Raw genomic sequence first — 14,209 nt, 5'->3', positions numbered from 1 at the left:
AAAATTTTGATTTAATAACAACAAATTCTACGTAACATTTAAAATCTTTAAAGTTTTATTTAAATTTCAAACCAATAACTCGTGCTAAATCTTGAGGAGCAAACAAAAACGCATGTGGAAAGCTGTTTGTATAATGTTTTCACACGTGTCCATATTAGCTGTACTGCTATAGTGACCTAACAAAAAGATGAGAAACTCTTTAAAGTGGCCACCAACACAAATGCATAAATAGCGGGCCGGGAGAGAAGCAACGTGAGCTTCATCACATAAAAGAACAAAAAACAAAAACATATATCACTATTACTATACTCCACGATGATGATGAAGCACAAAGCCAACATGGCAATGGTGTTCGTACAGATCATATATGCAGGAATGCCACTGCTCTCAAAAGTGGCCATCTCTCAAGGAACCAACCCTTTTGTCTTTGTTTTCTATAGACAAGCCTTCGCAGCTATTACCTTGTCCCCTTTCGCATTCTTCCTTGAAAGGTTCTTCTCTTTTATCACTCTATATATTCACATATTATGCTAGTTTGAATCCGCATGATGACACAACGATAACATTAGTATAACAACCATTAAGCTACATCTCATATTATTTATGTTGTTTCGCAGCTCGAAGTCCTCCCCTCTATCGTTCGCCTTGTTGCTCAAAATATCCTTTATCTCCTTATGCGGGTATATATTACTAGTTTCTATTTCTATAAACTGAAAATTTTGATTACCATTGGACTCAAGTTATTAACTAAATGTCTAACAAAATTGATCTACATTGTTGTAAAAAACTAGACTTACGTTTAGTCTTAACCTCTACTATGTGGCCATTGACAACACCACCGCCACTTTCGCGGCAGCCACCACCAACGCGATCCCCTCTATCACTTTCGTCTTGGCTCTCCTGTTCAGGTACTATTATGATAATCGTCTTTCTTTAATTCATATAAGCCCCGAGTTGCTCGAAAGATTGTATTCTGTTTATTTTCTTTTATTTTAATAGGGGTCAGAGGGCATAATACTTAATTAATATAATATCTGATAAAAAGCTAAAGAATCGGTTAAAAAAATCAAATCAAATAAAATCACTTTAATCTATTATATTGTTTCTTTTTATATTCTTAAAGCATATATCATAACCCATATTATTATTTAATTTCCTTTAACATATGGCAATTACAAATGTGAACAAGAAAATAATATAACTGGTTACTTTAAAAGATGGTTTAATTTATGCAAGTATAATATAACCAAGTTGTTATTTTGCTTTGTGTAAAAGTAAATTCTGTATGACGATAACAAAAAAGTAAGCAGGTGAAAACCACAAATAAACTATTATGAGTTGAGTTTTGACTCAAAAGAGAAAGAACGAGGATTATAAATATATGAAATAGCAACGGATTGAGAAAGTTAATTATATATTTACTGGTTTTGAATCATCTACATTTTTTTAATAAAGTATAGTGTAAGTGTGGAACAAACCATGCAGGACAATGAAACTATATACAATCAATATATTTATCTGAAATTATAATTAGAATTCAGACGATAATTTGCCTAAGTATCTAAACTATCTAAAGTTGACTTTGTGGGCACTGATGATCTAACTTGAATTTCTATATATAATTCATATGAAAAAGATTAGAGACGGTGACGTTTAAGAAGTCACATGGAGTGGCCAAAGTCATTGGTTCGATAGTTGGAATGTTGGGCGCATTAGTATTCGCTTTTGTGAAAGGGCCAAGTTTGATCAACGACTATAATAGCAACACCATATCAAACGGCACCGGTACATCAAGCAAAAATTCTATAAAAGGATCAATGACAATGCTCGCTGCCAATACTTGCTGGTGTTTGTGGATTATCATGCAGGTATGCCACTCACTCATCAATCACTCACTTTCATCACATTCACTAGTTGCCCATCCTAATTTTTTAATCATTGTTCTTTTCTTCCGTCTTTTTATTAATTTGTTTATCTCATTACTGTTTCCCTTAGAAAACACTATTATGATATGTATTACACAAATACACATTGAATAGTAACATTTATTGTGTGTGTGTGTGAGTGTTTTTGTAACTAAGAAAATTCCATGCCAAAACCCTAAATGATTTTGCTACCAAACCCTAAAAATCCTTTTTTTTTGTTGTGTGTTTTTTTGTGTGCTATCACGCAAAATTTTTAATTATTTTTGATGTATATATGAGAATATGAAAAATACATATTTTCTATAAGCTCACCTTCTTTTTTTCTTTGTTATATATACTGTGAGATACTTTGTGTTAAGAATATATCCAAATTTTACGCTGTTTTTCAACGGACACATAAATTTGGATTAGAATTTTGTGAGATATCATACTTGGGAATTTTGTGAGATATCATACTTTGGAATGTTTCACTTAAAAAATCCGATGTTACGTAATTGGACCTTCACCATGATCTGAAAAGGACTAGTCGTTTCTACACCTTCATAATTGTTGGTAATGGAGTAATGGACTATAGTATTGTCTTGTTCGGTTTGGAAATTATTTGGAACCAGTCTACGTCTATATTGGATAAAAGAAATTCGAGTCAAAATACAAATTACTTATCATAATAAGCTGCTAAAATATTCAACAACTTATGTTCATTGTACGGATGCACTAAAAACAAGTACACCATTATTTTTAGACGTGACATATGTATGACATCAAGTATATGTCCATTGAGACTACTCCTCATATGTCTATGTGAAATTTGATTTAGTCTACCATCATTACAATGAAATATGTATTATTTTTTTATATATATATATGATATAACATTGTATATTTCACATATAATACATACATTCTCTAACAACTTTGATTGATTGTGTTGTTAGAGCAAGGTTATGAAGGAATACCCAGCAAAGTTGCGGTTGGTGGCACTTCAATGCTATTTCAGTTGCATACAAACCGCAGTTTGGGCAGTCGCGGTGAACAGAGATCCATCAGTTTGGAAGATCGAATTCGGCTTACCTCTTCTGTCAATGGCTTATTGTGTACGTTAACCTAATCGCATCTTAAATCACTACATTTTATTTTAAATATATGAAATATCTCTTTCTGATTATTGAAATAATGATAAACCAAAATTAAATAGGGAATTATGGTGACTGGGCTCACATACTGGTTACAAGTCTGGGCAATAGAAAAGAAAGGACCTGTATTCACTGCACTCTACACTCCTTTAGCTCTCATCATTACCTGCATCGTCTCATCTTTCCTTTTCAAGGAAACATTATACCTTGGAAGGTTTGTTGTTTATAGAAATAAATATTTTCGTACTATATTCTACATATATGTACAGTAAAACCTCTATAAATTAATAATGTTGGGACCATGAAAATCTATTAATTTATAGAGGTTTTAATTTCTCGATAAATTAATAATTATTAATTTATAAAGAAATTTTCCTAATTTGGTAAAAAAATATTAAAATAAGATTTAATAGTTATAACTAATATTTTTATAAAATCAATTACAATGAAAATAACAATTATCATGTTTTGACAATAGCATTTAAAGATTTTTGTATAGTAAAAATATCAAAAATGAACTATAATAAAAAAATTAATGTGTCGATAAATACGTATATTTAGATAATTCTATATAATTATTAATTTATATTATTGATGGGACCATATATTTACAAAGAATTTTCAAAAAAAATATTATTTTATTATATTATCGAATAGTATCCAAAATTACACTAGTCCCAACTTGGAACCGAATAAATCTATTAAATTATAGAGATTATTAATTTACTGAATATTAATTTATAGAGGTTCTAATGTATATGTAATTAGAATCTGATGTTAATTAAAGATGTTTTTTGTTTATATAAATGATGCAGTGTGGGTGGGGGAGTGTTGTTGGTGTGTGGACTATACCTTGGTCTGTGGGGTAAAACTAAAGAAGAGGAAATACAAATATATAGTGAAAAGCAAAGCCAAATAGAGGTTAAAGAAGACGTGACCATCGTCTAGTTGCAACACTTCAATTTTGGAATTTGGATACATGTTTGTTGCAAACAAACTCCAATCCTTTGTGAAATCTTATTCTTGTATTTGCTGTTCTCGATTGATTTGAAAAAACAGAACGAATTCGAATGATAAAGCAAGAAACAAGAAACAAAGAACACACAGGTTTGTTTACCCAGTTCAGCTAAGTCGATGTGACAAAGCCTACGTCTGGGGCCAGATTCGATTCAGCAATCCACTATCAAAGAAGATGAATCAGCTCAAGATCGAGCTTGTACAACAATAGAGTCTCACAGCTTCTCTCGCTCTCTCTCTCTTTTTTTTACAAAAGTATGAAAAATAGAATCTAGAGAAGACGAAGAAGAGTTTGTTGCTTATAACGGCATAACCTCTTTCGTGACTAGAGTCTCTGCCTTTTCTTCTTATCTTCTCCCAATCCAATAACCAGAGATAACCGGAACTCAACCATAATCAATTCCAACTGTTTAAACCAAACCAGAAAACTGAATCATAATTAAGAACCTCAACACTCCACCTTGATTCAAGTTTTCCTCTTCTTCTAATGGACTGCACAACATGGATGTAACCTCTGGCAATGGTGACTTCAACGATCACCGAAGAAGCTTAAGGAAGTCTAAAGCTTCCTCAAACTTGTTCACCTGAAAAACCTTGGTAAGCATATCAGCAGGGTTAAGAGAAGTGTGAATTTTATGTACCTCAACTTCTCCTGCTTCAATAACATCTCGGATGAAATAATGCTTAACCGCGATGTGCTTCGTCCTCTCATGAAACGCATTATTCTTTGACAAACAAATGGCTGACTGAGAGTCACACCATACCGTAGCTTCCTTAGGACCAAGTCTCATATCCTCGAGCAAACCTTTGATCCATAAAGCTTCTTTAACAGCTTCAGTATACTCTGCTTCTGTAGAAGACATAGCCACTACTTGCTGCAAACTTGACTTCCAACTAACCGTATTTCCACCCACAGTGAACACATAACCATTTAGAGATCTTCTACGATCGAGATCTCCTCCATAATCTGAGTCACAAAACCCTTGTACTCTGAAGTCCTTACCTTTTGTGTAAACCAAATTCAAATCTGGAGATCCCTTTAAGTACCGCATAAGCCACTTAATGGCTTCCCAATGCATTTCTCCAGGTTTGCTCATAAACCGACTTAACAAGCCAATAGCATAGGCTACGTCAGGTCGTGTACCAACCATGACATACATTATACTGCCAACAGCACTAGCATATGGAGTCTTCTCTGTATCAACACACTCTCGATCTCACTTAACAGAAGAAAGCTTGAAATGTCCTCCAATAGGTGTATCCACGGAATGAGCTTCGCTCACGTTGAACCGACGTAACACCTTCTCTAAGTAACTGGACTGAGACAAATACAGAATTCCATTCTTTCTATCCCTCTTAATATCAATTCCTAGGATCCTGCTAGCTGCCCCTAAATCCTTCATTTCAAATTCAGAGCTAAGAACCTCTTAATATCTTTCTGGTTCAACTCCAGGAATTCCAGGCTTCTTCCTATATAACCATCTACAACCCAGAACCTTCTCATCCTTAGGTCAGTCGACAATATCCCAAGTTCCACTTTTAATTTGAGACTGCATTTCTTCAGACATACTACCATTCCACTTCTCCCAGTCTTTGCTCAACTTTGCATTGTGATAACACCCTGGTTCTTCTGTCGCTATATCTTCAGCAACACATAATGCAAATGCAAATTGACTGTAATCAGAAAGTCTAACCGGTGGCTTAATAACTCTCCTGGCTCTATCCCTTGCCAGTTTGTAATTCCCCAAACTAATATTGTCAGGAACACTTCCTTCAGGCTCAAAATACTCATCTTCAGAGTCACTCAACTCCACTGTTGCAGCTCCACCTTCTTGTGTTGTTTTGATAACCTCAACACCAGCGTTCTTTAGCTTAGTAACCGTTTCAACAAGTGGAGTCATCTGCTTCTTTTCGGTGGACTCTTTTTCTGGACATAAGTCCTTGAATACTTGTTGCTCATTAAACACAACATTTCTACTCACAACACATTTCTGTTCTTCAATCAACCAAATCTTAAAACCTTTAGTACCTTGTGGATAACCCAGAAATACACCTTTCAATGCATGTGGCTTCAGTTTACCTTGATCTAGATGAACATAAGCAACTGAGTCGAGCCTCCTCAAGTGACTGTAACCAGGTTTTCTTCCCAACCATAATTGCTCAGGCACATTATGATCTATTGCAGAGGCAGGTGATCTGTTGATCAAGTAAGCTGCAGTAGCAGCTGCCTCAGCCCAAAATTCTTCTCCAAGACCAGATTCATTTAACATGCAGCGAACTTTCTCCATCACTGTTCTGTTCATCCTCTCTACAACACCATTCTGTTGAGGTGTGTATGTGCAAGTTCTATGCCTTTCAATACCATTCTTTGCACATAAATCATTGAACCTTCAGTTACAAAACTCAAGTCCATTATCAGTCCTTAAAATCTTAACCTTTTTACCCATCTGATTTTCCACCAGCTCTTTCCATTCACAAAACCTGTCAAAGGTTTCATCCTTAGACTTCAGAAACATTAACCAGACTTTCCTTGTCTTGTCATCAATGATGGAGAGAAAATACTGTTTCCCAGAGATAGACTGTGTCATGTTTGGAGACCCACAGAGATCAGCATGAACATATCCAAGAATATCCTCTGTGGTATGTTTTCCCACATTAAAACTCAATTTCTTAGATTTCCCCATCACACAATGTTCACAAAATTCTAGATCCTGTACATCTTTCTTATCAATCAACCCTTTTCCAGATAGAATCCTCATATTGTTAATGCTCATGTGAGCGAGTCTGCTATGCCACAAAATGGTTTTGTCCCGACTGTCTTCAACATTGCAGATTTCATTAACCACAGTATGACCATCAAGCACGTACAAACCATTTTCAGGATTTCCCTGTAGAGCTGTCTTACCATTCTTGTAGAAACGTAGTTTTCTATCTCCACCTTCATGTTTGTAGCTGAGACAGTCAAGTGTACCAGTGGAGATCAAGTTTCTCCTCAAATTCGGAACATACCTGACATTTTTAAGCATCCTAATAGATCCACCATGCGTATTAACCTTGATAGTTCCACATCCTTTCGACTCGACAGTATGATCATCACCCAACAATATCATAGTTGCATCCTTATCTTGAAAATCTGAAAACCAATCCATGCGTGAAGTCATGTGATATGTGCATCCTGAATCAATTACCCATTTATCTTTTGCTTTTTGCTCATTTATGCTTAGTGCTTCTGTGAACACCAGCTTCTCTGTAATGACCCCTGCCTCGGCTTGACCTTCACTCTCTAGCTTTCTCTTCCTAGCAAAACAGTCCTTTTTAACATGACCTTCTTTCTTGTAGAACCAGCAAGTCACTCGAGTCTTGGAGGTTGATCTGCTCCGACTTTTGCCTTTAGACCCCTTGTTCTGAGTCCGTTCTTGAGGCCTTCCTTTGTCAGATGTATACAAAGCTGTGACCGATCCTTTCTCCGACTCCCTCAATTCAGCTACTTCTCTCTCCAATGACTTTGCAGAGGAAACTACATCCTGAACAGATAGAGTCTTGTTTCCATATTCCAGAGTGTGCTTCAACTGACTATAACCAATAGGCAAAGAGTTGAGTATCAAGATAGCTTGAACCTCCTCAGCGACTTCTATCTCCAAGCTTCCTAACTCATCAACAATCTTTAAGAAATCATCAACGTTCTGATCTATAGATTGTGTATCAACCATCTTGAAGAAGTAAAACTTAAGTTGTACATAGATTCGATTTGGTAATGACGTTTCCATGTATAACTTGTTCAACAAAGACCACATCTCCGCAGCGGATTTACCGTGATTCACCTTTCTCAGTACCTTGTCGCCGATATGATTTATGATGATGTTTAGAGCTTGCTCCGATTGATCAATCTTGATCTGATCGGGAACTTCTTTAGTTTGCGGCAACTCAGTACCCTCGCTTTCATCACCAAATGGTTTCTTCAACTCTCCTTTGGTAAGCGGTACGATCTTTGTTAGAGACGGATCGAGTAGACTATTCTTCAATCCAAGAACTCCGAGCTGAGCCATTATCCTGATCTTCTATAGCGAGAAGTCGCTATCTCCATTGAACGCTTTAATCTCCACCTTCGTCGTCATTGCCATCGAAACCGCTGATTAAGAACCACGGCTTTGATACCAATTTGTTGCAAACAAACTCCAATCCTTTGTGAAAATTTATTCTTGTACTTGTTGTTCTCGATTGATTTGAGAAACAGAACAAATTCGAATGATAAAGCAAGAAACGAGAAACAAAGAACACACAGGTTTGTTTACCCAGTTCAGCTAAGTCGATGTGACAAAGCCTACGTCTGGAGCCAGATTCGATCCAGCAATCCACTATCAAAGAAGATGAATCAGCTCAAGATCGAGCTTGTACAACAATAGAGTCTCACAGCTTCTCTCGCTCTCTCTCTCTTTTTTTACAAAAGTATGAAAAATAAAATCTAGAGAAGACGAAGAAGAGTTTGTTGCTTATAACGGCATAACCTCTTTCGCGACTAGAGTCTCTGCCTTTTCTTCTTATCTTCTCCCAATCCAATAACCAGAGATAACCGGAACTCAACCATAATCAATTCCAACTGGTTTAAACCAAATCAGAAAACTGAATCACAATTAAGAACCTCAACAATGTTCACTTTCGAAGTTATCGTTGTTCCTCTTAGGCCTTATCACATTAATAATATCCGCATGCATGTAGTGTATATATAGATGTGGAGTTTTTTCTTTTTCTTTTTTTACTCAAATGTAATGTTTTAACTAAAATGTATTGTTACCATTTGGGTTTATGAGCTCACTAGAGCCTTATAATCATTCAGAAATTAACACAGAAGTTGAAAATCAAATAATATGTGGGAAAATGATACACTCTTATGGTAATGTGTTGTGTTGAGCTTGAGTCACATACATATGGCAATCTGTCTCGTTCTCTGTCTCACGTCTTGGTCCAAATTCTCCCAATATTTTAACTAGGAACTAGATATTCACCCGGAGTACACCGCGGATCTATATTTTTAATTAAAAAAATAGAAAATATAATTTATTTATTATATTATATATATATATATATGTAAATAATATGTTTTCTATTTGTTGAATGTACTATAATTATGTAGTGTATAATTTCCATTGACTACATGTTGTTGTTTATTATATATATCTTTATTGGTCATTAAATTTAGTTTAGTCAACAAATATACAATTTTTTAATTGTTCTTTTTTATTTACAATGTAGAGATAATAGTATTACATAATATATTATAAATTTATAATTATATGAGTATAATATAATTTGACTTTGTAATTTTTGTTTGTTTTATTTCTATATTATTTAACACTTTTGTATTTATAGTTGTGCAAGTTGATTATAATGGTGAAGTGTTTTTTATGTAAAGTTTAATTTACATCAATTGTTTCTTATTAGTATTGATTGAAAATCTAAATATTAATAATATATTAGCTTCTAAAAACATTTCAATGGGAATTTTTTTTTTTAAATAATTGGGCTTGTTCGGGCCCAAAAATATTGGCCTGATGTCTTTTTGTCCGAAAAATAAAAAAAATATATATTATTTTGTTTTATGTCTCGATCTCAGCTCGATCGATTATTCTTTCCTTATCATCTCTGTCTATCTGGTTTTGTAAAAATGAGTAATCAAAATTCCATTGTTTTGATTCTTCATCGTTTTTAATAGAAACGACAGAATAATTTAGTTTCCGTTTGACATCTAAAAACATGCTTCATCAAAAAAAAATTTGAGCGTTTTCATTCCCTCAATTATAGATCTATTCAAAGTAATCCAATTGTTCCAGGTAAATTTATATGTTCTTTCTGTTGATTTTTATGTTAATTGCTTCCGAAATTGATGTTGGGTTTCCAATGTCCAATCATTTCTGTACTGAGAGATGGTAATAGATTGGTTGTTAATCAGATTGTAGGTTGTTTGAATTTTGAGAAGAGTTTCGGTGAGGATTGCGTCTTACACTAAAGTCAGCCATTGATTCTTTACTTATCAGATATGGATGTCGTTTGAGGATTCTTCTAACAATACAAATATCAACAGCCAATATTCAATCTTTATGCAATGTTATACTCGTTAGAAAGCTAAGTACAATTCATCTTTACAGATTTCTAGATTTCTTAAGAAACATGTTTTTTTTTAAATAATGTTAATGACTAATGGTGTACTTTGCAGGGTAGATTGAAATTTTAAGAAATCTATAACCAAAGTGTCTGTAAAAGTTGATCAATTTCAAAGTTAAGATGGTGAGTGATTGATGAACCTGTTAAAATTCTGCATATAAACCTTACTGATACTGTTTTTTATATAACTAATTGTTGTTTGTTTCCTAAGAGTGAAGTTCAGTGGCTGGTGAATCTAGTGGTACCATCACTTAGCGTCTTCAAATTTATTCCAGACTGAGGTTAGTAATTTATTTCTTTTGATCACTAAAGTTCGTATTAGAAAGTTGATTAGGTTCTGTGAAATCAGTTTTTAAAATTGAAGTTATTTTCAAACAGTTTAATCAATTGGCTTTGACCGACATTCAAATAAGTTTTATTGAAACGACAAAGCTACATATAGTGAACTCAAAGTAGAACCTGTTTTCTCGTAATAATTCAAAAGATTAAAACTTCAAAAAAATTAAAAATCAAATGTAGTCATAATGTGGATTATGATATTGTGAAATCATGGGTTTCGATAGCTTGGTCTTATTGTGAAAGAGGTACCTGCATTTATAATAAAACATAGTTATTGTATGAAAGCTATTGTTCTTACCGGAGAATATGAGACAATCAACTCAAAAGATTCACCAGTACTTTGACGCCATGCATGGAGTACCTTCACTTGTAACATCTTTTAGGAAATCAAAAGTAGCAGCCATTGGTGATGAAAAAGTGTTTACGGTTCCTTGGGAATATTGTATGAGTGTGGTTGCTTATTTTAAGTTGGGTTGGCAATGTTACGTATTTATAGGATTATGATTAGGTTGAGTAAATGAGATCCGTTTAAGGAGAAAAAATATTAGAGTTAGCGAATAATAAGGGAAATAATGAGTACAATTTTGGTTTGATAGAATATTAGTGGAAATATGAGATATTTTGGTTGTAAATGCTGTTTCTTTGTTTTGATTTTGAAGATATATTAGACGGTTAAAATATTTCCGAATCAAGAAGATAAATTGGAAATCCCGGCGTCCATCAGATCGAAGGAGAGTTAATCTGTTTAGTGCAGTTTTTATGGAAAGACAATATTGAAATAAAGAATCCGAATTTGATATGATTTATTTTGTAATTAGTTAAATCAAAAAAAAATTAATACAATAGCAGTCTTGTAAATAAGTGGCAAGTTCAGGATTTATTTGCTAAATGTACTTGCAAAATATATATATAGATATATATATATATATATATATATATATATATACTGATATTTAAAATTTTAATCGTTCTCTGTCTCACGTCTTGGTCCAAATTCTACTTGTATATTTAAAATGATTGTTCAGGGAATTGCTTACAAATAGAGAAGTAGGAAATTGTTTATTTAAATAATTAAATTCAAACGTTTTAGAAGAAAAAAAACAAAATGATTATCTTTTTTTTTTACCCGTAAGGCCTTAATTAATGAACTTCTTAAATTAAGGTTTTTTTGTAATAACACTCAACACATTAAACTTTGACACTTTCCTCTAAATGATTTTAATTAATAGTATCAGATTCTAATATGTAGGTGTATTAAATTCTAACATTTTGTTTTTTTTTTCTGGTTTAACTTAGTTTTCCTATTAATACCATTGTAATTAACAGAAAAAAAAATACCATTGTAATTAACAAGATTTTAATTTTGTATATGAGTATGAGTGGTACTTCAAGAAAGTCATCTTTTATCGTCTTTTTTTCTCTCCCGACGAAAGAGTTCGCCCTAGCCGTCAACAGACTTCAGATCTGCGTTTGCCCTCTCAGGTGGCCGGCGCTCCTCGCAGCTGCCATGAGAGGGTATCTTAGTCTCTCTTTAGCTTTGCTTTTGGTTTGCAGTCCTTTTGGCTTTCGATTGGGGATCCGTAGTTCTTTTTCAAATAGTGGTTCTGAGTTTTTGTGAAAGCGGTCGAGTGGCCAGGTTCTTGTTTGGGTCGAGAGGATGGAGGTTGGATCTATTAGATCTACGCTGTAAGTCTTGAATTGTCGCCTTTTTAGCTCCCAGACCTAGATCTGTTCCCGCTCCAATGTTTGCAGTCGCTTCTATGCCGTCGATGAAGGTTGGATTTGGGCTCTAGTCAGTCCAGCCTTTGTATTTCCGCGATCTCCTTATCCCTTTGAATTAGCCATCGGTTCCTTTTAGGCTTGTTCCCTTTTCAAGAGGAAGCTTTGAGTGTTCTAAATTTGGGTATAGTTTCCTTAGTTGCAGGTAGTCTCTCTTCTTAGTGTTGGTTGCGGTGGGTCGTTGTGGGTGTTAACCGGCTCGTGTTGTCATTCTCGCTTTTGAGAATGGTATGAATCGTGGGATTAGACTTCCCTCCTTTTCTCTGATTTCGAGACCTGTTTAGGTCTGCTAGCTTTTTGGAAGGCTTCTTATCTAAGCGTTCATTGGTGCTGATGTCGCCGTCGTCGTATCCGAAAGTCAAGCGTAGTTTTTCTCCAATTATGGGTCTTGCTTGTCGGGTTTTGAGGTCTTGGTTTGGAGAGATTTACTCTCATAATGATAGGAGGAGGTAGATGTTATCATTTGTTTGGCATGGGGCATATTTGATAAATCTCATTCACTGGTTTCTGTAAAGAAGAGGTTGCCTTGCTTTCTTGGTATTATCTCGCTTCGGTTTAAAGTCGTTCTGCTTATGTTCTTGGTGTAAGGTTATGTGCTCTTTCGAATTGAGTTTAAAAGTTCTGCGTTGTAATTATAGTTTTATTGGTTCCCTTATATGGGGCTTAGTTTCCGGAGAAATCTCGTTTTCTTTCGACTGTTGACTCCAAAGACATTATGTCGTGTGCCGGCTTTAGTTTTCCTCTTTTGGGCATTTGTATCCTACTTGTTTTGTTTTTGTTGAAAACAAGTTTATCAATATATTTTCAGTGACAAAAAAAAAAAATAACAAGATTTTGTCTCCACATGCTTTAACAATTTCATTAAAAACAGAAAATTAATAGAGACCCTTCAACACCTTGGCCTCCTTTCCTCGAAATTTTAAAGTTGAAAAGCTAAATGCAATTTCCACTAGAGATCGAAGCAGGGGCGAATCTAAGTTGGTTGAGAGGGGTGCAGTTGCACCAGATAAAATATAAAAAATGTTTGATTTTCTATTAAACTTGCTAACTATAGTGGTCTAGTGGTAATGGGTGCACCACTTAGATCAAGAGGTAAGCAGTTCAAATCCCATCTATAACAAGCTTTTGTTCTTTTTGCACCCCATCAAAATTTTAGCTGGATCCGCCACTGGATCGAAAGTGTGTTATTTATGTATATATATGTATATATATAAATATTGAATAATATATTCTTTAGAAAATTGCTTACAAATAATAAAAGTATGAAATTTTAATTTAGATATTAATAATTCAATTCAAATTTAGAAAGGAAAAAAAATGATCTTCTCTCTTCTTTCAAATAGCATTTTACATAATATTCAGCACGTTTATAGTTTCTTATGAATTTTTTCTAATTAATTCTGCATTAGATTCTCATATAAAGTTAGATTAAGTTCTAACTTTTTCCTTTCTTTTTTCTGGTTTAACTTAGTTTTCATACTTGTCAAAAATACCATTGTAACAAGACTTTGTCTCTACATGCTTTAACAAATTCATAAAGAAGTAATAGGCCCATGCATCTTCAACACCTTGGCTACAAGCCTACAAAGCCTACAATTAAACAAGTTTTGGGAATCCATCTCACGTCCTAAGTAAATCCACCATAGTGTATGTACTCGTGTCATTTGCTCATCGAATCATACGAAATAGTGAAAATGAATTTTACTCATTTTGGACGTAAAATTAAATAAACTAAGTTACCTTTTACAAATATAAAAGCACTTATTTTTAATACAAGCTCATTAAGTTATTACTGTATTTGATAAAGTCTTGAGTTCCGTGACTCTTTACAAGTAAGAGCTGATACAGCTTAAGAAG

At 34.1% G+C, this 14,209-nt stretch overlaps 1 protein-coding gene across 1 annotated transcript; it reads left to right on the top strand.

The window, feature by feature from the left end:
* Window positions 251–4,161, top strand: LOC104777535 (WAT1-related protein At1g43650-like). The gene is made up of 7 exons (XM_010501810.2): window positions 251–491; window positions 618–680; window positions 792–908; window positions 1,637–1,868; window positions 2,861–3,019; window positions 3,121–3,272; window positions 3,874–4,161. The coding sequence occupies exons 1-7, from the start codon at window positions 316–318 to the stop codon at window positions 4,004–4,006; spliced, it is 1,032 nt and encodes a 343-aa protein (XP_010500112.1). The 5' UTR covers window positions 251–315; the 3' UTR covers window positions 4,007–4,161.

This window comes from Camelina sativa, chromosome 3 (assembly GCF_000633955.1).
Source record: "Camelina sativa cultivar DH55 chromosome 3, Cs, whole genome shotgun sequence".
NCBI classification, from domain to species: domain Eukaryota; kingdom Viridiplantae; phylum Streptophyta; class Magnoliopsida; order Brassicales; family Brassicaceae; genus Camelina; species Camelina sativa.
The sequence above is the reverse complement of the archived record's forward strand: the minus strand, read 5'-3'. Positions and strand labels throughout refer to the sequence as shown.

Excerpts from the sequence above, each read along its gene's own strand:
- LOC104777535 (XM_010501810.2), top strand. The coding sequence starts at position 316 with ATGATGATGAAGCACAAAGCCAACATGGCAATGGTGTTCGTACAGATC. Across the intron at positions 909-1,636 it reads GTCTTGGCTCTCCTGTTCAG|ATTAGAGACGGTGACGTTTA; the intron begins GTACTATTATGA and ends CATATGAAAAAG. Across the intron at positions 3,273-3,873 it reads GAAACATTATACCTTGGAAG|TGTGGGTGGGGGAGTGTTGT; the intron begins GTTTGTTGTTTA and ends TAAATGATGCAG.